The sequence below is a fragment of the Ochotona princeps genome, chromosome 16 (genome assembly GCF_030435755.1).
Source record: "Ochotona princeps isolate mOchPri1 chromosome 16, mOchPri1.hap1, whole genome shotgun sequence".
Taxonomy (NCBI): Eukaryota; Metazoa; Chordata; class Mammalia; order Lagomorpha; family Ochotonidae; genus Ochotona; species Ochotona princeps.
Window position 1 is genome coordinate 47,328,129 of NC_080847.1, and position 21,576 is coordinate 47,349,704.

The following is a 21,576-nucleotide window of genomic DNA, read 5'->3' on the forward strand; positions in this document are numbered from 1 at the left end:
CAGCGCTTTGTTGATCTGTCCCTCTGAGCGAGCAGCTTTGGGCGCCCCCACCCTGGGGAAGGGGCGGGGACGGCGGCAGTGGGCGGGAGCGGGGGCGGGGGTGATCCGGCCGGGGGCGGGTTCCCCGGGCCCCCATTGGCTACAGGCGCCCCCCCAACACCAGAGCTCCCCGCACCCCACCCCACCCCCGGCTGCCCCCATCAGTCTGTCCTGCTTCCAGCTGCTGCGGCCGCGCCGTCGCCGCCTCAGCATCCAGCAGCGCCCTGCTCCGGCCCAGCATGGCAACCCCGACTCAGACCCCCACCAACGGTGAGCGGCACCCGGAGAAGGGGGCGCCAAGGGGAGGGGAAATCTGGGCTTTGAAATCGTGGAAGAACGAGGGTGTAGGGAGGTGCCTGACATGGAAAAGGAGGGGAGTGGGGAGCTGATGCGTGCCCCTGCCCTGAGCGGAGACTCCCCCCTGTAGCTCACGCCTTGACATCCCTTCACCTCCCACCCCCGCACCCTCGGGGGCTTCCTGGGCATCCCCTCCTGGCCGGTGGAGCCATCCCTGTGTGGGACCCACGGTTGGAGAGTGACAGTCCCAGGAGAAAGGATGCTCGGACAGGTTGCTGTGGCAACCGGGTGGCTGGTCCAGTGCCCGTGGTGGCAGAGGGAAGAAATGGCTGGGAGTGGGTGGGTGGGTCTACGGCCCTTGCAGGCTCCTGGGGTGGGCAGGGGGCAGGGGTCCGCATCTTCTCTTTCCAGCACTGCTGGCTCCTACGTTGGGTATTTCCTGAAACCTCTGACAGGTGCACAGGGAAAAGGGAGAGCTGGAGTGCTCACATCAGAGACCAGACCTGGAAAAGAGAAACTCAACAAAATAGAGACCCGGGAAGAGATAGATCAGACACCGACGGGCATTCAGAGAGGGTGAGCGGGAGAGGCAGAGAGCAGCCGGTAGAGAGAACAGCAGAGACAGGGAGACACCCGACAGAGGGGCTGTGATAACCATGGAGCTAGTGTGGAGAAGACAGAGGGAGGATGGGAGCGAGGCGGGAGGGCAGGTGGGGTGGGGCTCAGGCACTGCAGTGACATCCCTTGTGGGGGGAGTGGGATGCAAGGACCCTTCTCCCAGGCTCCGCACAAGCTGCTGATGGTTGGTCCCAGGGGTGCACCTGCCTACGCACAGAGCTGGCCCTCCTGGCCCCACCCAGCCGCACAGGAATAGGAATTTCACATGCCCATTAACCCAGTTATGCACCCACTTAAACAGCCTCGCACCCCCGGAGGCCCCTAGCAGCCCCCCTTAGTTGAACCTTGCCCCTGCAGCATGCTGCCCGGTGGGGGGGGGGGTGGAGGGAGGGAGACAGGAGTGTCTGGCGCCCGAGGGCAGGATCAGGGGTTAATGCCAGGGAGCCCCTGGCAGTGAAGGGAACCCCGATTCCACTGGCATCTGCCTCCTCCCTTCCTCGTTTTCCCAGCAGGCAGGGGCTTGCTGCACTCAGCCGTATCTGCAGAATCGGAAGCAGGGCGGGGGAGGGGGGCTGCAGAGGCTGGAAGCCACCCTAGGGAAGAGGGGGCAGGGCTGAGGCAGCAGGTCTGGCAGGAGCCCAGGGCTTCTTTTCGCAGAGGTGGTGGTTAGCAGGATCGATGGCAGCAGATGGACAGGGGTGGGAGGACAGATGCTGCGGCGCCCTACCTCCCCAGTGACAGCACGAGAGGGGACCACAGGTCTTGGGAAATCCCAGGGAAGGAAAAGCCTGTTGTAAGTCACGAGCCACTTAAGGAAACTAATTAATGAATTGCTGGGGGGAGGAAGCTGAAACTCTCTGCCCTGCTGGAGGATGGGGCGGGGCGGAATGCAGGGCAAGTAGATGGGTGAATGCTTGAGCACTTCTGGACCAGGGTCTCTGTCCCTGAGATAGACCCTCAGCTTGGCCGCAAGCCAGCCCTGCAGGGGCAACCACGGCAGGTGCCGAAAGACGAAGGGGAATCAAAATTGAACCTGGAGTTAGAAAGCACCCCCTTCCCCCCCCTCCACCCACGACACACAAGCCTCACACAGGACCCCCACCCAGCCCAGGGTGTCCAGGCCCATCACCTCTCAAGATGCTCCAGTCGCCATAGAAACCACCTCCTTCCCCATCTCTCCTTGGCAACTGGCCAGGAGTAGTGCACATTCTACCCATAGCTGAACCACGCCCTGAAGACCCAGATTGGGAAGAGGATTTTCTTCTGCATGGAGGACCCAGCACCCAGCACCCAGCACCCAGGGATTCTGGAAGAGGCAGTGGATTTCTGAGAACTTCGAGGAAGGAAACAGGGGTGGCAAGCCAGGAGACCTAAAGCAAGACAATCTACCTCTGATGGAGAATCCACCTCCCACAGCTGCGGAGGGCCTCACTTTCATTCACTCACTCATTCCTAAATGTCAGGATTCACCGCAGAGCTGAATCAAGCAACTGCTTCTAGGCAGAGAGCTGAGACTGAGCAGGGCTGACCCTAAAGCTTCCCCAACCCCCCAAGGACACACTTTTTAACAGCATATTTAGCCTTACTTCATATCATCACCACCACAAATGGAAAATTCAGGTTGATCTTTAAGTTGAGACTAAGAATAAAAACACACTGAAATAGGAGCCTATCTTTTTCCTCCTCCGTCTCAATGTCCCCCTCCTGTGAAATAAAGATGAAGATAGCACCCGCATCAGAGAGTCGCTGCGAAGATCCAATGTGTCAGATCTGTCAAGTGCTCAGAGGCAAGCAGGGCTGGCTGGATGGATCCGTAAGGAAGGAGAAAAGCAAATGATGTCACCACATTCTATTTAGATGTCCTGGCTGGCTGAGAGCTCTGAGCCCAAGGCTCGTTTTTCTCTCTGGTAAAGGAGATTCACAAGGACTGGAAGGTGTCAAAGACCACTTGGCAGCAGCCTAACACTTCCTGTTTGGGGACTAGACACCTGGGAAGGGCTGACATCCCCCTGGTGTGAATCACCTGTATGGGCCAGGTAAGCTGCAGCACACAGGGGGCCAGAGCAAGCAGGAAGTGTCCCCTCTCTTAGGCTCGTGTCCATCACAGGGTGACTCCACTTCCCTCTGGAATATTCAGGTCACCAGGCCAGAGGCAAAGGAAAGCCCTAACCAGGAGCACTTAAATGCTCTAGCCTGGAAGTGACACGACACTTCCGTTCACGGTGCTTTGGCTAGAGTTAGTCACACAGCCCCCAGTGAACCCCAAGCCTGCAAGGTGGGGGTGAGTCTCACAGAGACCACCTGCAGGGGTACGGTTTTGTGTGATGGAGCTGCACACATACTCATGCAGGGACACACATTCACACAGGGCATGCTATTATAGGATCGAGACTCAAGCTTAAAATTGCTGGTGTCTTAGAAGTCAGTAATAGAGGATATGAATCAGCCCAACTCCCGTGTTTGGTGGTAGGAGTGAGTGGACCAGAGCAACAGTGGTGTATGTCTTGCCTCTGGGATTTTTAGGATGACTGAAGAGTTTTGGGGAGTGTTCAGGGCAAGGTGATGTGAGTCTGGAGTCTGACCTTCTCCCCCTTAGCATCATATGAACACATGTGAGTGTGTAAGTCCGTAGATTAGGTCAGACTGCAGTATAGGACCAGACACACACACACACGTATATATCTGCCCTGGTATATGTGGTATATGTGGTATGTGTTGGACCGTTGGGCAGATTGTGCACTGCACAGGGAATGGTACCAACTGGTGGGGTGACTGGGGGCTACTCCTGCCATTGAAATTCTGTTGCCAAGGCCAGGGGCCTCTTTCTTGACTGCCATCATCTTTGGAAATGGGAAGAAAGCCCACATTGAAGTAGTTTTTCCCTCTCTTTCTTTCCATGCCTTCTTTCCCCCTCCAGTTCCCGAGGAACCTGACCCATTTTATTATGGTGAGTGGTGGATTTTGTGTTTGGGTCTCATGGGGCTTGGTGAAAGGATGGCTGTAGACGCCAATGGGTCATGTCAAAGTGGCTTCAGCTACGGCCACAGCATACGTGTACTACCCTGGCACAGTTCACGTTGGCTGGGTTCATGGAGGGCAGGCAGAACCAGGCAAGGGGTAGGGTGAGGGGGAGGCCTCATACCATCCTGAGCTCCATACGGGACTCTGGGCTGGTGTGCCAAGAGTGCCGAGTGTCAGTTTGGCTTCTCTGCACTCCCTAGCCGTTGATTTCACCTCCCTGGGTCCGTTTGCCAATAAGGCAATGGGAGTTTCCATTTCGGAGGATCGTGGGAATGATTTCCTTGGATGGTGCCATTACATCATTGTCATGGCACTGATGCTGGGGTCTGCAAAGCTGCCCCCTCTTTGAGCATCCTCCTGCCTCACCTCCACCTCCAGTGCTCCCACACACCAGCTTCTTTCTCACCTCTGGGGCTTCACACCTGCTGTCACCACTTGCAGAAATATTCTGGCCCTCTGTCTGGCTGATGCAGGCTCCTGCCTTCTCTGCTACTGGCCTCGGATCAAGTATTGACCGCCCTAGGGAGGAAGAGGCCTTCCCTGGCTCTGGCTAAAGAAGTCACACCACAGCCAGCCTTGACTTTCGTTGCTGGCTTTCTGGTGGATGCTTTAGCACACAGATCAACTCCTTGATGGGGAGAAGCCCAGAGCATGGCTGGGACAGAATGAGAACTCCCAAAATTCCTACTTTAGGAAACATGTTACTGTGTGCATACGTCCTGTGCCAGGCTGTGATCCAGGCACTGCAAGAGAAAAGCACTCAAGGTTTCCAGGCCTCCATCACCTCACACTCAACAGGACAGACAGCTGTTCAAGAAAGCAACCATGGGAGATTACTCACTAGGTGAAGACAATGAAGAAGGGACTGCAGGGACAGAACAGGATAGAATCTTTCTAAATAAGATAACCAAGACAGGTGTTGCTGACTTTGGATCCAGCCCAGAAGGTAGTGAACGAGTGAACCATGGGCATGCTGGGGGTGGGGAAGAGTATTGCAGCAGAGGGAACAGCAAGTGCAAAGGCTTGTGGTAGCACCACACTCAACGTGGTCTGTTCCTGGACAGCAGCAGCTGGGGCACTATGGGGAGACTGGGATGGGTGGGGTCTGAGAACTGGATACTAGCATGTCTCCCAGGGAATTGTGGGTCATGGTGAGGACTTTGGGGACCAGGAAGGAGGTGGTTGAGGACACTGAATGTATACACTCAAGGTAGAGGGCCAGAGGGAGAGGGTTTGGAGAGTCGGGAGGCCCAGAAGAGCCAGTGCTGCCCATACCCATGCCCTTGACCACCATGGTAACTCCTGGAGGGTGGCCAGCTTGTTGGAGTTCCCATCTAGGGAACTCCAGGAATCTTACAGGATTCTCATCCACTCGGGGTAGGGAATGGGGGGGTCCCTGGGAGGCCCCTGCTTCCAAAGGTTCTTAGCGTGGACAGCAGTCCTTGGATTCTGGCCCTCGGGCTGGGCAGCCTGGGGCCCAGGCTGAAGCTCCTGGTGGTGCGGGAGTGGTACCCTGCTTCAACATTCCTCCTTCTCTTCCCCAGATTATGCCACAGTGCAGACAGTGGGCATGACCCTGGCCACCATCATGTTCCTGGTGGGCATCATCATCATCCTCAGTGAGTCTGAGTTCCTCCTGGGTACCTGTACTCTGCTTCCCTCCCACATGTGGCTTCCGTGCACAGCCTCATGTGCTGGGTCCCTACCTGTCCTTTTCCTCTCCTAACAGGCAAGAAGGTGAAGTGCCGGAAGGCAGACTCCAGGTCTGAGAGGTATGGCAGCTGCGGAGAGTTGGGAGTGAGGAGCGGGAGTAGCCTGGGGCTCCAGGGTGGGGATGGGGTCCTGCAGCTGCTGATCCTCATCACACTTTTGCTCTCTCCCCCGCCCTTCACAGCCCAACCTGCAAATCCTGTAAGTCGGAGCTGCCCTCTTCAGGTGAGGGGGAGAAAGGCTGCGGATCTGGGAGGGAGGCATGTCGCGGGAAGCAGTGAGAGGACTCTCAGAAGGGGGCTGCAAGGGCCTGCTGCCTGGTGGATGGGGGCCGTGGGGAGGGAAGAGTCCCACAGGAGGCCCAGTACTGGCACATGAGAGCTACTACCCGAAGGGGAGGCAGTGGGGATGGCCATGTCCTCATGGATCCACCAAGACAGCCTGCCTTCCCAGATAAGAGGGGTTTCTGCCCCATAGGGCAAGTGGGGGATGGGGGAGGAGGGAAGAATTCTGAGAGGTACCGCTCAGATAGATCCAGGCTAGGCCGAGGGTCACAGGTGGAGAGGGAAGGAGGCAGCTTAGAGCTGGATTGCAGCAGAGCCCAAGCTGGGAGCTCCCAATGGAGAAGACAGCACACAAGGATGCAGGGCTGAGTGGGGAGAAACTGGAAGGTGGAGGAGGGAAAGGGTGAGGAGCACGATGTTTGGGAGGCTGTGGGGAGGAAAGGATGGGGGGCTGGGGATGGGTGGAGGAGGATGGAGGAGGGAGTGGGAGATGGAGCGGGGGATGGGTGGAGGAGGATGGAGGAGGGAGTGGGGGATGGAGTGGGGGATGGGTGGAGGAGGATGGAGGAGGGAGTGGGGGATGGAGTGGGAGATGGGTGGAGGCAGAGGAGGATGGAGTTGGGAGTGTGGGAGTGGTGTGTGCTGGAGGATGGAGTCTGTGATGGGTGGAGAGCCAGGAGGGGGAGCCTAAGGAAAGCCTGGGGCTCCTCCTTGGGGTGCTCTTGTGGTCCAGCGCATCTTGCCCTGTTTCGGTGGGACCCCACCCTTTCAGGGAGATGCCTGACAGCCCTGACAACTTGATGGGGAGGGGCTTGGGGGGACTCAACATGCTGGAGGCGGGAATTTTGGGTGTAATTTCGTTTGCTTGGCTTGGTTTCTCGGTTCAAGGAGTCCCTCTGTGACTGGGGCCGGGTGTGGAATTTTACAGGGTTCTGATCTGCTCAAGGGGAATGGTGGTCCCCGGGGGTTGCTGTTTCCCAAAGTTCAGGAAACAGAGGAGATGGGGGAGGGACTCCCTTTGTGGTAGGTGTGTTCTCCTCCAGGACAGCATTGCGGGCAGAGGTGTCCCTACAGGAGGCGCCAAGCCTTAGGGTGCTGGGGGAAGCAGCCAGGTTTTCGGCCGTGCGCGGGGCTACAGGGCCCCCTGGCTGTGGCGAGGGGACTGCGCCCCGGCAGCCGACTGACGCCCGCTCCTCTCTCCGCAGCCCCTGGCGGCGGCGGCGTTTAAGACCAGCCCTGGGCTCTCACTGCTGCCCCAGCCCGAGCGCGCAGCCAGAGGACCACCAGGTGAAGGCCGTGCGGACCCCGGCCTTGCGCCGGGGAGCGCTCCCCTACGAGCCGCCCCGCCCTCCCCGAGGCTGGAGCCGTTGCACCTCCACTGTCCCTCCCCAGGCCTCGGCAGTGATGACTTCCCAAAAGAGCCCGCGTGCACCCCAGACCCTGGGACTCAAGCCTCCACCCTCCATCCCGGTGCGTCCCCCCCATCCCAGTACCCGAGCACAGCTCCCCTGCAGCTCCCTGCCCGTCCCTCAAGGTTCCGTCCCTTGGCCCACCTCGGTGTCCACGTCTTGAGCTAAATAAATGTGCATTTGGTTTTTTTCCCCTGTTCTGTCTGAGTGTTCTCATCTGTGGGACACAGTTGGGAGGGGGCTGCCGAGGGGAAGCGGAGGGAACGCTCCCCGCCCCGCCCCCACAGCGCCCAGCGCTCTTCCCCACCCACTTTCCCTTCCCTTCCCGCCCCCCCTCCGGAGGGGGCCCCCTCTTCTATTCCCCCTAGCACCCCAGAGCAAGCCCTCCCCTCTCCAACATCCCCTCACTTTCACTCCCCAGACCTGCCCGGCGTGGACCCCCAGGTCCCCCCCGTGGCAGGGGGCGCCAAGACCACAGCCCTACCCTTCACCCCGGCCCCCCCCCCCAAGCCTCGGCGCGTCTCCCCCTCCTGCTCCCACCCCGGCTCTGAAGCCAGGAAACCCAAGAGGAAATGACTGCGCCCGTCTAGCTCCCCGCCCGCCCGCGCGCCCCTGGCCACACCCTCCGCCTGATCGCCTCTAGCTCGGCCGTCTGTCCACGAGGCTGCTGCTCGCTCCAGACCCCGGCCCCGACGTAAGTGTCTCCCGCCTCTCCCGCAGCCCCTCGGCTGGGCCGCGTGCAGGTAGGCACAAAGCGGGCCCCTCCTTGCACGCTTGCTGCTGTCACCGCCTGGCAGACCCCAGACCTTGAACCTCGGTGGGACCACCCTGCCTGCCTCGGTCTCCTCAGCTGTCTTCCATCCTTCCGGACACCGGCGCATTCCATCCTCCCAGGCAGTGCTGAGCCTCGGCCCCTGCTCACTTTTTCCTTGGCGACCACGAGCTCATTACTCACTCTTCCTCTTCTCCCCTGGCGAGGGCAGAGGCCCTAGGTCTTCTCCAAGCGCTGCCGCTGCGGGGGGGGGGGGGGGGGCTCCGTCGCTGCCAGGCGGGGTGCGAGCCTGGAAGGGCCCTGCAGAGTTTGCACCTGGGTCCCAGGGCCCCTCGCTGCTGCAGCGAGGGCCTTCAGGCTGATGCTTTTAGTTCTGCTGGAGAATCCACGGGGAGTAGGAGATGGTACTTGTCCCCAAAGTCAGCCGCCAGTTGCCAGGCGTGACCAGAGGTGCCTGCTCAGGGTGGGGTACCAGAGGCTGGCCTCACTGACCCTAGCTCTTGCTCCTGGCCAGATGTTGTCCCTGGGCCGCCTGTGTCTCCTCACCGTCCTTGGCCTAATTCTCCCCACCAGAGGTAAGAGCCTACAGCCACCCTACTCCCAAAGCAGGGTTCTGTGCAACAGGGAGGCGCCTGTTTGTCTCCTCATCCTGCTGTAGAGCTGGCCCTGGGAACTTGGGAATCCCTGGGTGGGGGCCGGCTGCACCTGCCTTAGGCGTCTCCTAACAGGAGGGGCTGCTTCCACTAAGTCTGGCCAGAGACTGTCCTGCTGAGCATCTGCCTTTCACCTCCAAGAAGAACTCGCTGAGTTTGATTTGGCTGCGAGGCTGGTGTCTGCTTTCTCCTCAGCAGCCAGGAAACCTGGGGTCTCCACCAAGAAGAACCTCGAGTCCTGAAACTCTGGCCAGACCAAATTGCTGGAGACCTCACAGCCTTGCCTGGGACTGGGGTAGGGTGGGGAGCGAGCTGATTCCAGGGCAGCAACAACCCTCCGGGAATGGGGTATGTGCCTGCCTTTTCCACAGCAGGTGCCAGGCCTGCACGCTTTAACTCACGTGGACTGCAGCTCGGCTTCCCTCTGGGAACCTGCTGGTATGACCATTTCATGGATGAGGAAACTGAAACTCAGGGGAGGAGAGAATGGGATGAAATGAAGGGAAATGAGTCAGGGTAGCCAAGGAAGGCTTCCTGGGGCAGATGTTTGGGCAAACATTTGAAGGAGACAGAGGCTGGGGTATGTCAGAGGTTGAGTTTGAGGAGCCATGGGAAGGATGGAAAGATGATGATGGAGCAGGTGGTAAAAGTCTTATAAATCCTGTGGTGGGACCTTGGCTGCTGCCTGGAGCAGGTGTGGTCAGGGCTGGACTCCGGGCCGAGAGGACCTGGAGTGGACTCAGGTGTGCATAGGTGTCCTTTTGATTGCAGGTGGGAAGCAGACTGTGGGGGTGGGGCCAGGGCCATGTGCATGGAAGGGTCGGGGAGAAGGTGTCCCAGCTTGCCCTGTCTCCAACCCCGTGTGGTGCTGTTATCATTGCCACATGCACCTTGCACCGTTTCCCCAGAGGACTTTGCTTGCTCCAGAAGAGAGGCTGTTGGCCCACTCCGGCTGAGCCTCCTACCTTGGATTGCCAGACTCAGCTGCCTCTTCTAGGTCAAAACGCGGCTGGGCAGTGAGAGGCAGCCCTGGGGAAAGGTTTCTGGGCCTTGACGTTGCTTGAACACCTCCAGGTTCATGGTCTACGCAGGTGGAGCTGAATGGCTCCACACACACACACAGGCCTCAGACAGGGAAGCTAGGGTGGGAGCACTGGAGAGAGACAAGGTGGGCTGGAGGCTCCTTCCCGAAGTCTTGCCCTTCATCCCCCAGGATAGGAGTTGGAGCCGATCACATACATACGTTTCCCCGGTGGACCCACCAACAGAAAGCATGAACATGTTGACCCAGGCCTCAGTTGAGGAGGGTGGTACCAGGTGTGTAGCAAGCATTGCCAGTAACAGTGGCCATGCCAGCGTCAGTCTTGGAGCAAACAGGAGAGTTTATATTTTTGTGTGCAGGGATGGGCCTTCAGTTATGGCTCTATCTGGGTGCTCGAGTGATACCATTAGGAACCACCTCTTGGTCCTGTTTTCTCTGTTGGCTTCATTCTCTGACACAATCTCCTCATAGGGATGACTCCTCGGTCCAGAGGCAAGGGGACTTCCCTTTCCCCAGCCAGGCAAATGACCCAGAATGGAGTTACTGTGACTCAGAGCCTGAGCCCATCCTTGTGGCCACCAGCACAGGAACGGGGCTGTGGCCAGGCCTGGTGCCCGGGCTTGTACTCCAGGCGATCTGGGACCAGCCCTGCTGAATCAAGCAGACTGATGGCTAAACGGGTTGGAGTGGTTCTCCCCACATGGGACACATCAGGAGCTCTTAGCTGTGCCAAGAGGAGATGGATTGTATTTGGGAAACTGGGTCCAGCTCACATCTTCAAGCCACACTTCTCTGAGTCTTAAGAAGCCTGGTGTGCAAGTACCTCCCACAGAAGCTCCTATCTGGTCTGGGGGTGATAGGGCGTGAAGTCCTGAGGTCAGGGAGAGCTTGGGCTGCTCACGGAGCCAGTTCACAGGTGCACAGCTAGATGGACGCGAGTGTACCTGCTACAGCAGAATCCAAGGGCACACCAAGGACCAACAGCCCCCACAGGAGAGCAGGGCTGAGAGTCACCATGGTAGATCAAGTGCTTGTGTCCCTGCCACTTGGTGGGAGACTCAGATTGAATTCCTGGCTCTGGCGTGGCCGGGCCCCTGCTCAGTCAATCCAGCTGCTGTGTTTGGGAAGTGAGCCAGCAGATAGGGGCTCTGTCCTTCTCAAATTGATAGATACGTGTTCAATGGAATTGCTCTGGGATCCCTCCAATCTCTGTGGACCTCCTCCACATCCTTCTGTCCATCTCTTCCCAACACAGGCCATCCTGGGTTCCAGGCCAAGACACAGACCTCTAACTACCCTGCTGATGGTGAGTGGGCCTGGGCTGGGGTACCCTGGTACGCTGCCTCCCACTCTCTGAATCTGTTTTCCCACGTCAGTCCTGCCTGCTCCAAGCTCCAACTCTCCTCCTCCGCCATCACCTTGGGTGGGGCAGGTGGCTGAAACTGAAAGCGCCTTAGCATCAAGAAGCTCAAGGTGCTTACAGGAAAAACTCAAATGCCGTATTGGTGTAGCTTACGCGACTCCCCCTAGGTTAAATCCTGGGGTGAGCACCACCCAGTTTATAGCACAGTTTCGCCAGGTCCATCCATCTCTTCCTTTAATCTCTTGATCTCTTTCCTCTTTTGAACTTCCAAACAATTGTGAACCTTTCTCTTTAGGTTTAATGTGGCTCGAAAAGTGTTCCCTAAGGGATGCTTAATGGCGCCGCGGTAACGAAACAATCCTCAAGGAGCCTCCACCTGCCCTGCCCTTCCTACCCCTGGCTCTGTGCCCTCCTCACTGTTGGCTGTGGGCATTCCCCAGGGAAGCTGTGTCACCCGTGTGTTGGCCTGGACACTGTGCCCTGTATACAGTGCTGTGTGAGCTGCAGGGACCCATGTGACTGTTGCGCAGCTTGCTTTGCTCACACGATGGTGTGTCACGTAAGATGCTGCTGTTGTCAGGCCCGGCGGCATGGCCTAGCAGCTAAAGTCCTCGCCTTGAAAGCCCCGGGATCCCATATGGGCGTCGGTTCTAATCCCGGCAGCTCCACTTCCCATCCAGCTCTCTGCTTGTGGCCTGGGGAAGCAGTCGAGGACGGCCCAAGGCTTTGGGACCCTGCACCCGCTTGGGAGACCTGGAAGAGGTTTCAGGTTCCCGGCATCGGATCGGCGCGTACCGGCCCATTGCGGCTCACTTGGGGAGTGAAACATCGGATGGAAGATCTTCCTCTCTGTCTCTCCTCCTCTCTGTATATCTGGCTTTCCAATAACAATAAAATCTTAAAAAAAAAAAGAAAAAAAAAGATGCTGCTGTTGTCTCCTGCTGCTACTGGTTGTCTCATAGGGCCCTGAGTAGTGGGTCCCAGAGTCACTCCCCTCTTGCTGGCCAAATGCATTGTTTCTAGTTTTTCCTGTTACACACAGTGCCACTCTGGTAGCCGATGTGTATTCCTTTTGCATCAAACACTTGGAGCACTGATGATGGCCACAAATGTAAATCTTTTCATTTGCATTGCTTCATTCCGTCCTTGTGCCCAGGCTAGGAGACAGACACAGCAACCCTTGGGGGGGGGTATGATTTGCGATTTGTGATTTGAAGCAACCCTGCCATGCCATGGATTGTCCATCCTTGATTTATGTGTGTCTTTTCCCCTCCCCACGCTTCTTATGTGAACTGAATAGATGCGACACAAAGCCACCCAGAAAGCCACTCTCCGCATACGACCAGAAGGGAGGAGCTTCTGACGGATCCAGGGGTACCTGTGCACCATGAGGAAGGTAGAGCTGGAACTGAGCCCAGCAGCCCCTGTATTTGCTTCCTTCCCTGGCCAGCTTGGCATTTCCCCAAGCACACGTCCCAGAGCGCCCACTGGGAGACTTGTTCCTGCATTTAAATATATATATGCCACATTTCCTCCTGGTGTGCCTTCACAGAGACTTGGACAAAGCTGCTTTGCAGGAACTTCCCCAAGAGTGGACATCCAGGACGCACCATTTCCCAGTCCTGCAAGCTGATCATGGTTCCCTTCCTGAGGCCGCTGGTGCTGGGAAAGGAGCCTGTAGATGCTTCGCGTGGGTTACAGCAGGGGCTTTGCACTTGCAAAATGCACAAAGTCCCATTCCAAGAAACGTTGGTTCTAGGGGGGGTCTGTACCGTCTGGAGGCTGTTGACTTCAGGCACAGCTGCAGTGAGGAGCTAAAGCACCATCATCATTGCTAAAGGCTGTATCGCAGCAGACGGTCCGGAAGTTTTAAATATAAGCCACAAGCTCAGCATTCCCATTCATTGCAGCCCAAGAGCAAGAAGGGGCTCTCATTGGCCCATCGCAGCGGAAAGAGAGTGGGGTCACATGTCTGTATCTGAGCTCTGATTGGTCAGGCATAGGACTTACACTCCACCCTGGGGCTGGAGGAGCCACTCAGCCTGATCTGAACGGTGGACCGAGGGTTCATATGTTTGGTGGAGGCAGTCCCCTAGGATGAGCAACCTAAGGGTACAGAAGGTGTGGATGCAAAGCTGAGCTGATGTCTGTGTAAGGGGCGGCTCCCACGGGAGGATAACAAAGTATAGTCCGCTCCCAGGCAGAGAGGCCTGTGCACAAGAGCGCCTATTCCAGGCCACACCAATTTGCCTGTGCTTATCAACTTCCCAGTTCTTCTTCTTCCTCTTCTTCTTCTTTTTCTTCTTCTTCAAATATTTTTTTAAAGGAGGTGGAGCATGAATTTACCTCCTATGTTTTTTTCCTTTTTGAGATCTATTTCTTTTTTTAATTGGAAAGGGAGATACAGAGAGAGGAAAGACAGAAGGATCTTCCATCCCCTGGTTTACTCCCCAAATGACTGAAACACCTGGAGCTGAGCCAATCCAAACCAGCAACCAGGAGCTTCACCAGGTCCCGCAAGTGGGTGCAGGGTCCCAAAGCTTTCATTTTATTGAAAATGCAGATCAGATTCATGGAGAGAAGGAGGAAAAGAGAAAGATCTTCCATCCGCATGGTTTACTCCCCCAAAAGGACAAAAAGCTGAGCTCAGAGGATTAGCCAGTTGAGCTATTGTACAGGCCCTTATTTATTCAAGAGAGGAACTCCCCGATTCCCTGCACTCTACTATTTTGTTCCCAGGGGTAGCGTGGTGATCAGGTTTTGGCACATGGTGACTGCAGGCAGTGGAGCTGGCCTAGGTGCCCAAAGTCCTCCTGCCTTCCATGGCCTGATCTTACCGCTTTTTTTTTTTTTCAAGATGTATTATTATTTTTTTTAAATTTGAAAGTCAGATATACAGAAAGGAGAAAAAACAGAGAAAAAGGTCTTCTGTCCATTGATTCAGACCCCAAGAGGCTGGAAAGGCTGGAGCTGCACATAGCAGAAGCAGGGAGCCCGGACCTCTTCTAGGTGTCTCCTATGCGGGTGCAGATCCCAAGGCCTTGAACCAAGCTCAACTGTTTTTCTAGGTCATAAGCAGGGAGCTAGATGAGAAAGGAGCTGCCAGGTTTAGAACTGGAGCCTATAGGGGATCCTGGAACGCGAAAGGGAAAGATTTTAGACACAAGACTACCGCTCAAAACCTGGTGATAGCCTTTTGCTTCTGGATGTTGGGATGCTCCAGGAGGGCCTAGGAGAGGGAGCAGGTGTGCCTTGGGGGTTGGGGATGCTAATCTGGAGCAGGAGTTGCAGGCAGGCTTTGGAGGTTCAGTACCTGCTGTTGCCTCTTGCATCTGGGACTGGACAGGACTGGGAAGCTGCCGGAGCCTGCGCACTGGCTGTATGGAGGTGGGCAGGGGTTGTCTCCCAGTTCCATCATGTCCAGTGATGTATAGCCCATTCCCCCACACTTATTTTTTTTTTTTTTTGGCATCCATGAATGACTCTAATCTCCACCATCTTCTGGCCACTCTCTCTCTGCTCCCCCACAGAAGGCACCACAACACAGTCTGAGAAATGGTCCCCGCAGAAGGACATCAGGATAATGGATCCTCAGACCCCAAAGCCACCTGGTCAGTAACTCCCTTCCCAGACCGGAAACGGGTTACTTCCTATTTGCTGAGTATTTCCTGCACCTGGAAGACAGCCCAGTGTGGAAGACTCCTCAGTAAACATGTGCTGGGTCAGTCAGTGACTTCCAGTGTGGCAGAGGGTGGGCACCCAGCAAGATCTGAGAATAGATGCAGCAATGAGTGCTGTCCATGTCCCACGTCCAAGCTCAATGGTAGCCCTCAAAGTAGCTCTGGGTTCTGCAATGGGGAACTATCAAGTGTGTTCAGCTGGGTGGTTCTTATGGTGTGCAGCCTGAATCTATTTATGCCTCTGTGGTCGGCTGTGTGTCCCTCATGGTTGTCTCCTGGACTTTCTGCCCAGTTGACCTGCAGTGAATGAGAGGAAATGAGAGCCCATTCATCCGTTGTTTCACAGGCATGGCACTGAGCACATCCTGTGTGCCAGACTCTGTGTGAGGTGCCTGGTCTTTGGCACCTGCCCTTGTGCAACTGGCATGCTAGTTGGGGAGGGAAGAGAGACAGCGAAGACGAATGGTAATAATTACATAGTAGGTGTTGTATCCTGCTGTGGAGGACAGTGAGGCAGGTGCCTGGGGAGTGCTTCATGCAGAGGAGCAGAGTGGGGAAGGCCACCCTGGCCATGAAGTTCAGGAGAGAGTCTTGGAAGCAGGGAGTGAAGGTGCTGCTGTGCCCGGGGCAGCTGTTTCTTATGTGTACCCTGTGGAGACACAGCTCTTGTCATCTCCGCTCCCTTAGCTTGCTCGATGCCCCAGACTGGGCTAGAGTGCCATGGAGTGGTGGCCAGAGCACCGGGAGTGTTTTTCCCCTAGTCCTGGGCAACAGGAGTCGAGGTGGAGGTGCTGCTGGGGCTGGTGCCCAGAGAGGCCTCCTCCTCCTCCTCCCTTGGGTTGCAGATACTTGCCATCTGACTATGTCCTAGCAGGGCCTGTGCAGGGAGAGAGATGGGCAGCCAGCTCTGCAGTTGCTCCCCACAAGGCTGCTCATCCCTTCCTGTCCCACCCTGCGACCTCACCCAGTTCTGACCTCTGCCTACCGGCCCAGAGGGACCAGGGCTTGGTCCTGACTGGGCAGTGCTGGGGACGTGGCCACTACCCCTCCTCCAACCACCCACCCTTGCCAGCCTTAAGAGAGACAGAGAGAATGATCTTCTCTCTGCTTGTTCACTCCCCAAATGGTTGCAGCAGCCAGAGCTTAGTCAATCTGAAGGCAGGAGCCAGGAGCTTCCTCTGGGTCTCCCACGTGGGTACAGGGTCTGAAGGCTTTGGGCCATCCTCTACTGCCTGCCCTGGCTACAAGCAGGGGCTGGCTGGGAAGTGGAACAGCCAGGACATGAATCACCACATGGGATGCCTGTACTTGGAGGTGGAGGATTAGCTCCAGCTCTCATTTATTCATTTCAAGAGTGGACCTCTCCCACTCCCTGCACTCGGCTAATTGGTTCCAGAGTAGAGGTGATGGTCAGGTGTTTTTACACACTGTACCTGCAGGCAGTGTTGCTGGGCCAGGTGCTCCAGTTCCTGCTGTCTGACTGAGCTGGTGATAGCCTTTTGCTTCTGGATGTTGGGATGCTCCAGGAGGGCCTAGGAGAGGGAGCAGGTGTGCCTTGGGGGTTGGGGATGCTAATCTGGAGCAGGAGTTGCAGGCAGGCTTTGGAGGTTCAGTACCTGCTGTTGCCTCTTGCATCTGGGACTGGACAGGACTGGGAAGCTGCCGGAGCCTGCGCACTGGCTGTATGGAGGTGGGCAGGGGTTGTCTCCCAGTTCCATCATGTCCAGTGATGTATAGCCCATTCCCCCACACTTATTTTTTTTTTTTTTGGCATCCATGAATGACTCTAATCTCCACCATCTTCTGGCCACTCTCTCTCTGCTCCCCCACAGAAGGCACCACAACACAGTCTGAGAAATGGTCCCCGCAGAAGGACATCAGGATAATGGATCCTCAGACCCCAAAGCCACCTGGTCAGTAACTCCCTTCCCAGACCGGAAACGGGTTACTTCCTATTTGCTGAGTATTTCCTGCACCTGGAAGACAGCCCAGTGTGGAAGACTCCTCAGTAAACATGTGCTGGGTCAGTCAGTGACTTCCAGTGTGGCAGAGGGTGGGCACCCAGCAAGATCTGAGAATAGATGCAGCAATGAGTGCTGTCCATGTCCCACGTCCAAGCTCAATGGTAGCCCTCAAAGTAGCTCTGGGTTCTGCAATGGGGAACTATCAAGTGTGTTCAGCTGGGTGGTTCTTATGGTGTGCAGCCTGAATCTATTTATGCCTCTGTGGTCGGCTGTGTGTCCCTCATGGTTGTCTCCTGGACTTTCTGCCCAGTTGACCTGCAGTGAATGAGAGGAAATGAGAGCCCATTCATCCGTTGTTTCACAGGCATGGCACTGAGCACATCCTGTGTGCCAGACTCTGTGTGAGGTGCCTGGTCTTTGGCACCTGCCCTTGTGCAACTGGCATGCTAGTTGGGGAGGGAAGAGAGACAGCGAAGACGAATGGTAATAATTACATAGTAGGTGTTGTATCCTGCTGTGGAGGATAGTGAGGCAGGTGCCTGGGGACTAACATCATGCAGAGGAGTGGGGAAGGCCTTCTTGGATAAGAAGTTAAGGAAGAATCTGTGCGCCTGGTTGTGTGTGGAATGTCATGAGAACAGGCAGTGTACTGTCAGCAGCAGGGTGACCAGTGGGGCTGGGTTTGAGCAAGTGAGGAAGGGTGATGAGGGCTTGTAGTGGTTTAGGATAGACATGTGGGAGTCTGGATTTTGTTCCAAGGTCACCTTGTGGAAGGCTCAATTGTCTGTACTCCGTGTTCTGCCATTCCTGATTCCCCCAACAGAACTTTGCTGACTCTACCTCTCTGCTTGTCTGTTCTTTGTAGGGTCCAGTGAGGATGACCCATTCTTCTATGGTAAGTTGCCCACAGGAATATGTGGGAGGAAGTGACGGAGAAGACCCCCTGTGACTGCACTCCTCTGCCTTCTCTCTGCAGATGAGGCCACTCTCCGAAACCGGGGACTCCTGGTGGCGGCTGTGCTGTTCATCACTGGCATTGTCATCCTCACCAGTGAGAACAGGGTGTGGGCTGGGGGAGGAGGGCAGAGGGAAGGGAGTCTGTGCCGGGAGGGGGAAGTCCTGGCTTGCTTTTTGATCGCGGATCAGATTCTCAGAAATGTTGATAACTTCTCCAGAAAGGTGGATAACTGTTGGGTGTATATTCTTGTAGTCCATTCCTCAGTATTCTGTGGCTGTTGATCTGGATCTCAAGTGTGCAGTTTAGAAATGTCGGCTAGGCTCAGCCAGGTTTTTGTTCTGGCCATAGCAGGACCTGCCTAGGCATCTGAGCTCCGTGTCAGGTCAGCAGTGAATTCTGTTCCTCGGGACTCTCTAGTGTTCCATCTCTCAATCTTATCCTCCAATAGGATAGCCTGGACTTGCTCATACAGAGAATGTTGATATGCAGGCTCAACACTGACCACACCACTCCTGGTCCATTGCACTGGTCAGACCAAGTCATGAAGCTAAGGTTTAGTCAAGGGCCCAGGAGGCAGACTCTCTCTCTTCACGAGGGGATAGGCCAAGTCATAGTGGAGGGATATGCAAGGGGAGACAAGGGAAGCTCTTTGAGCAACTTTCTGGGGTGACAGAGGCACAGTGTGCAGACCTAGCCAATGAGCAAGGTCAGCGGCAAAGAGGTGAACACGCACTTAGTTGAGCTCCCGGAGCAGCCACACTTTCAGGATTTCAGGAGCTTTACCTTTCTGCGAGATCCCCTGGGGCTTAAATGGCGGCAGCTATGTGGGCTGGACTGATGGCAGGAGATAGATGGGCTCAGGAGAGGGCCCCTCACAGAGGCACAGGCAGGAATGGTACAGCATCCCAGGCCTGGCACAGCAGCCAAGGGCTGTCGTTACCTCAGCCCAAGAGGGTTCGGGAGAGTTTATAAAAAACTAGAAAGATTTATTGGTTTGAAAGTCAGAGTTACAGAGAGAGGAGAAAGAAGGAGATTGTCCATTTGCTGGTTCATCCCCCAAATAGCTACCATGACTGGGACTGGGCCAGGCCAAAATCAGGAATTTCTTCTAGGTCTCTCATGTGGGTGCAGGGACCCAAGCACTTGGGCCATCCTCTGCTGTTTTCCTTTGCCACAAGCAGGGAGCGGGTGGGAAGTGGAACATCCAGGACAGGAACTGATTCTGGCACTTGGAAATAGAGGATTAGCCTGTTGAACCAACATACGACCCACAAAGGGGGCAGAATTCTACAACGAATGAAACAAGATTGCTAATTCACACCAGGTCCTCACTGAATCTGGGCGTTGAGTTCTTTTGCCCCAGGTGTTTAACATGGTCTTGCCAGGTCCTGTTTCTCTCCTTGGTTGGGAAAATCCACGTTCAGAGTTAAAAGAAGCCCACCCAAGGTTAAACAGCACCCCCTAGAGGGGGTGGCTACAGCCCCGTGTAAGGGTAGAGCCCATATGAGAGCTCTGGGGCCACACATTGTGCCCAGTCTGTGCCTGGGGATGTCAGGATATGGCCCTTGGAGATGAGCACATGCATGCAGATGTGTGCCAGAGCAGACCGGATCCAGGGAAGGGTGTTTGCAAGATAAAGCAACTACAAGACTGAGGGAATGGGGAGGCGGAAGAGGTGGGCACTCTAGCCAGTGAAATGGAAACTGGTTCCTGATGATGAGAAGGGGACTTGGGAAGTAGGGAACAAGTGAGGAAGGAGCAGGGGAAAAGGCACTGGATAGAAGGAGTTGAGCAGGTTGTAATAATGGGAGGAAGAGGAGGAGGAGGAGGAGGCCTGGGTGGCTGGGGTAGAGGGAGCCGGAGAGGTGAGGGGATGTGAGAGGCAGGGGTGCAGCGAGGAGGCCAGGGCCTTGTTTTTTTAGTTTTCTTTAGGTTCTAATTTGCCCCCTCCCTGACTGTGGTCCAGCCTGTGGCCTCCCAACTGTCCCTTGAGTCCATCTTTGTCCTGCTACTTCTGGGCTTTGCTCGGGCTGTCACCTCTGCCTGGAACACCCTCCCTCCAGGATGCCCATGGCTTTGCTTACCTGCTGCAGGTGTTTGTTCACATGTCACCTTTTTAGTGAGCTCCACCCCCACCTCCCAGCCGAGGGGTCTCCAGGAAGATGCCCCAGCTGGTCTTCTTTTTCATCATCACACTGGCCTTACCTCCTCACCCACACTGTCCATGCATATAGCGTCCATTCCTCTGCCACTGTCGGTCTCCCTCACAGTTGGTCTCCCCCACTGGGAGGTCAGCTCTCGTGCCCTGGCCAGTGGGTGTGCAGTGCTCACCTGTGGAATGCAGCACTCCACGTGGTGTGAGTCCTCAGAGGGCTCCCATGTGCCAGAGTGGGGTGTTCTGCCCCCTTCTCACAGATGCTTCCCATCCACTTGCACGTGGAGTTGCCCCAGCACCCAGAGCACACACAAGCAACCCACACTGTCCCAACTCATCATGGGACTGTCTCCCTGACCCACAGGTGGCAAGTGTCGGCAGTGGTCCCGGGTATGTCGGAATAGCTGCAGGTGAGTCCATCAGAATGGGGGTCGACAACCGGATGGGCACCCCGATGAGATCGAGCTCCACAGTGTACTGCAGCCAGCTTCTCCCTCCCTGGAAAAGTCTCCTGGAGTGGTCGGTGGAAGACGCCTATCCTGTGCCTGGGGGTGGAGCTAAGGGGCTAATGACCCTGTCCCCACCCCACTTGCTGCCCAGGGCCCCAACCGTCAAGCTGTTGATTCTGTCCAGGCAAACAGTAAAGCACTGTTTCTTTTGTTTCGTAGTATCTGATGGCTGTGATGGGGTGGGATCGGGAGCTGCACTGGACTCCTTTGGGAGCCAGGTGAGGGGCCGCAGGCTTAGGGAAGAAAGTAGCTGGTTGGGCAGGAGCTGGTGGTGGGTGACTCTGGTGCAGGAGTGAGACAATGCCGGTGGCTGGAGGTTCCTCACTAGATCCTCGCTTAAGTGGTCTCCAGAGCCAGTGTACCCCAACACTGATTGGGGCTTGAGCAAGCTCAGTGGAGACACTTCACATCAGGGTTGTGGCTCCCTGAGCCCTGCAAGGAGCCTCCCACATCTCAGTTGCAGTCACTGCCACCAGGTGACTGCTTGGCACAGGAGCCTGCCCACCAAGGAGGCCATGCAAGCCCTGGAGTGGTCCTGGAGCAGTGAGAGTGGCTGTTTCTACCCAAGCCCCATGGAGAGGGATGTGGGCTCCAAGTGGGCACTTCCCCAAGGGCCTTGTGGGCAGGTTTTGATCTGATCAGGCCGATCCAGGCCTCTGAGGCACAGACCCACAGGGCAGCCACCTCCACCCAGGTTTACAGGTTGGCTGTGCCAATATAAACGGGCAAGAAGCTGGCCACATGTGGTTGCAAAATGATGTTTGCCAGTGGGTCTCAGCCCCTCTGAGGGTTTTGAAACCAGTTAATGGGCCTGAGCAGCAGGAAAAAAAAAAAAAAAAAAAAAAAAAACCATCTTTAATTGATTAAAGAGCCCAGTGCAATGGCCTAGCGGATAAAGTCCTTGTCTTGAATGCGCCAGGATCCCATGTGGGCACCATTCTAATCCCAGCAGCCCTGCTTCCCATCCAGCTCCCCGCTTGTGGCCTGGGAAAGCAGTCGAGGACAGCCCAATGCATTGGGACCCTGCACCCGCTTGGGAGACCCAGAAGAGGTTCCAGGTTCCCAGCTTCGGATCGGCGCGCACCGGCCGTTGCGGCTCACT

The 21,576-nt window shown here is 56.2% G+C and overlaps 2 protein-coding genes across 4 annotated transcripts; both read left to right on the top strand.

Annotated features, from left to right (window-relative positions):
• The first annotated feature begins 133 nt into the window (after positions 1-133).
• On the top strand, positions 134-7,560 carry FXYD7 (FXYD domain containing ion transport regulator 7). The gene is made up of 6 exons (XM_004595059.3): positions 134-309; positions 3,872-3,901; positions 5,520-5,594; positions 5,705-5,747; positions 5,870-5,910; positions 7,175-7,560. The coding sequence occupies exons 1-6, from the start codon at positions 279-281 to the stop codon at positions 7,195-7,197; spliced, it is 243 nt and encodes an 80-aa protein (XP_004595116.1). The 5' UTR covers positions 134-278; the 3' UTR covers positions 7,198-7,560.
• A 361-nt stretch (positions 7,561-7,921) lies between these two features.
• On the top strand, positions 7,922-20,625 carry FXYD5 (FXYD domain containing ion transport regulator 5). 3 transcript variants are annotated; one of them, XM_058674524.1, is made up of 8 exons: positions 7,923-8,072; positions 8,665-8,725; positions 12,509-12,604; positions 14,739-14,819; positions 16,721-16,801; positions 17,718-17,747; positions 17,829-17,903; positions 20,330-20,625. In XM_058674524.1, exons 2-8 carry the CDS (start codon positions 8,665-8,667, stop codon positions 20,377-20,379), a joined length of 474 nt encoding a protein of 157 aa, XP_058530507.1. In that variant the 5' UTR covers positions 7,923-8,072; the 3' UTR covers positions 20,380-20,625. The 3 variants fall into 3 exon arrangements, with proteins under 3 accessions (XP_058530509.1, XP_058530507.1, XP_058530508.1); XM_058674525.1 differs by having other exon boundaries at positions 8,031-8,121; XM_058674526.1 differs by lacking the exon at positions 12,509-12,604 and having other exon boundaries at positions 7,922-8,072.
• Positions 20,626-21,576: the final 951 nt, after the last annotated feature.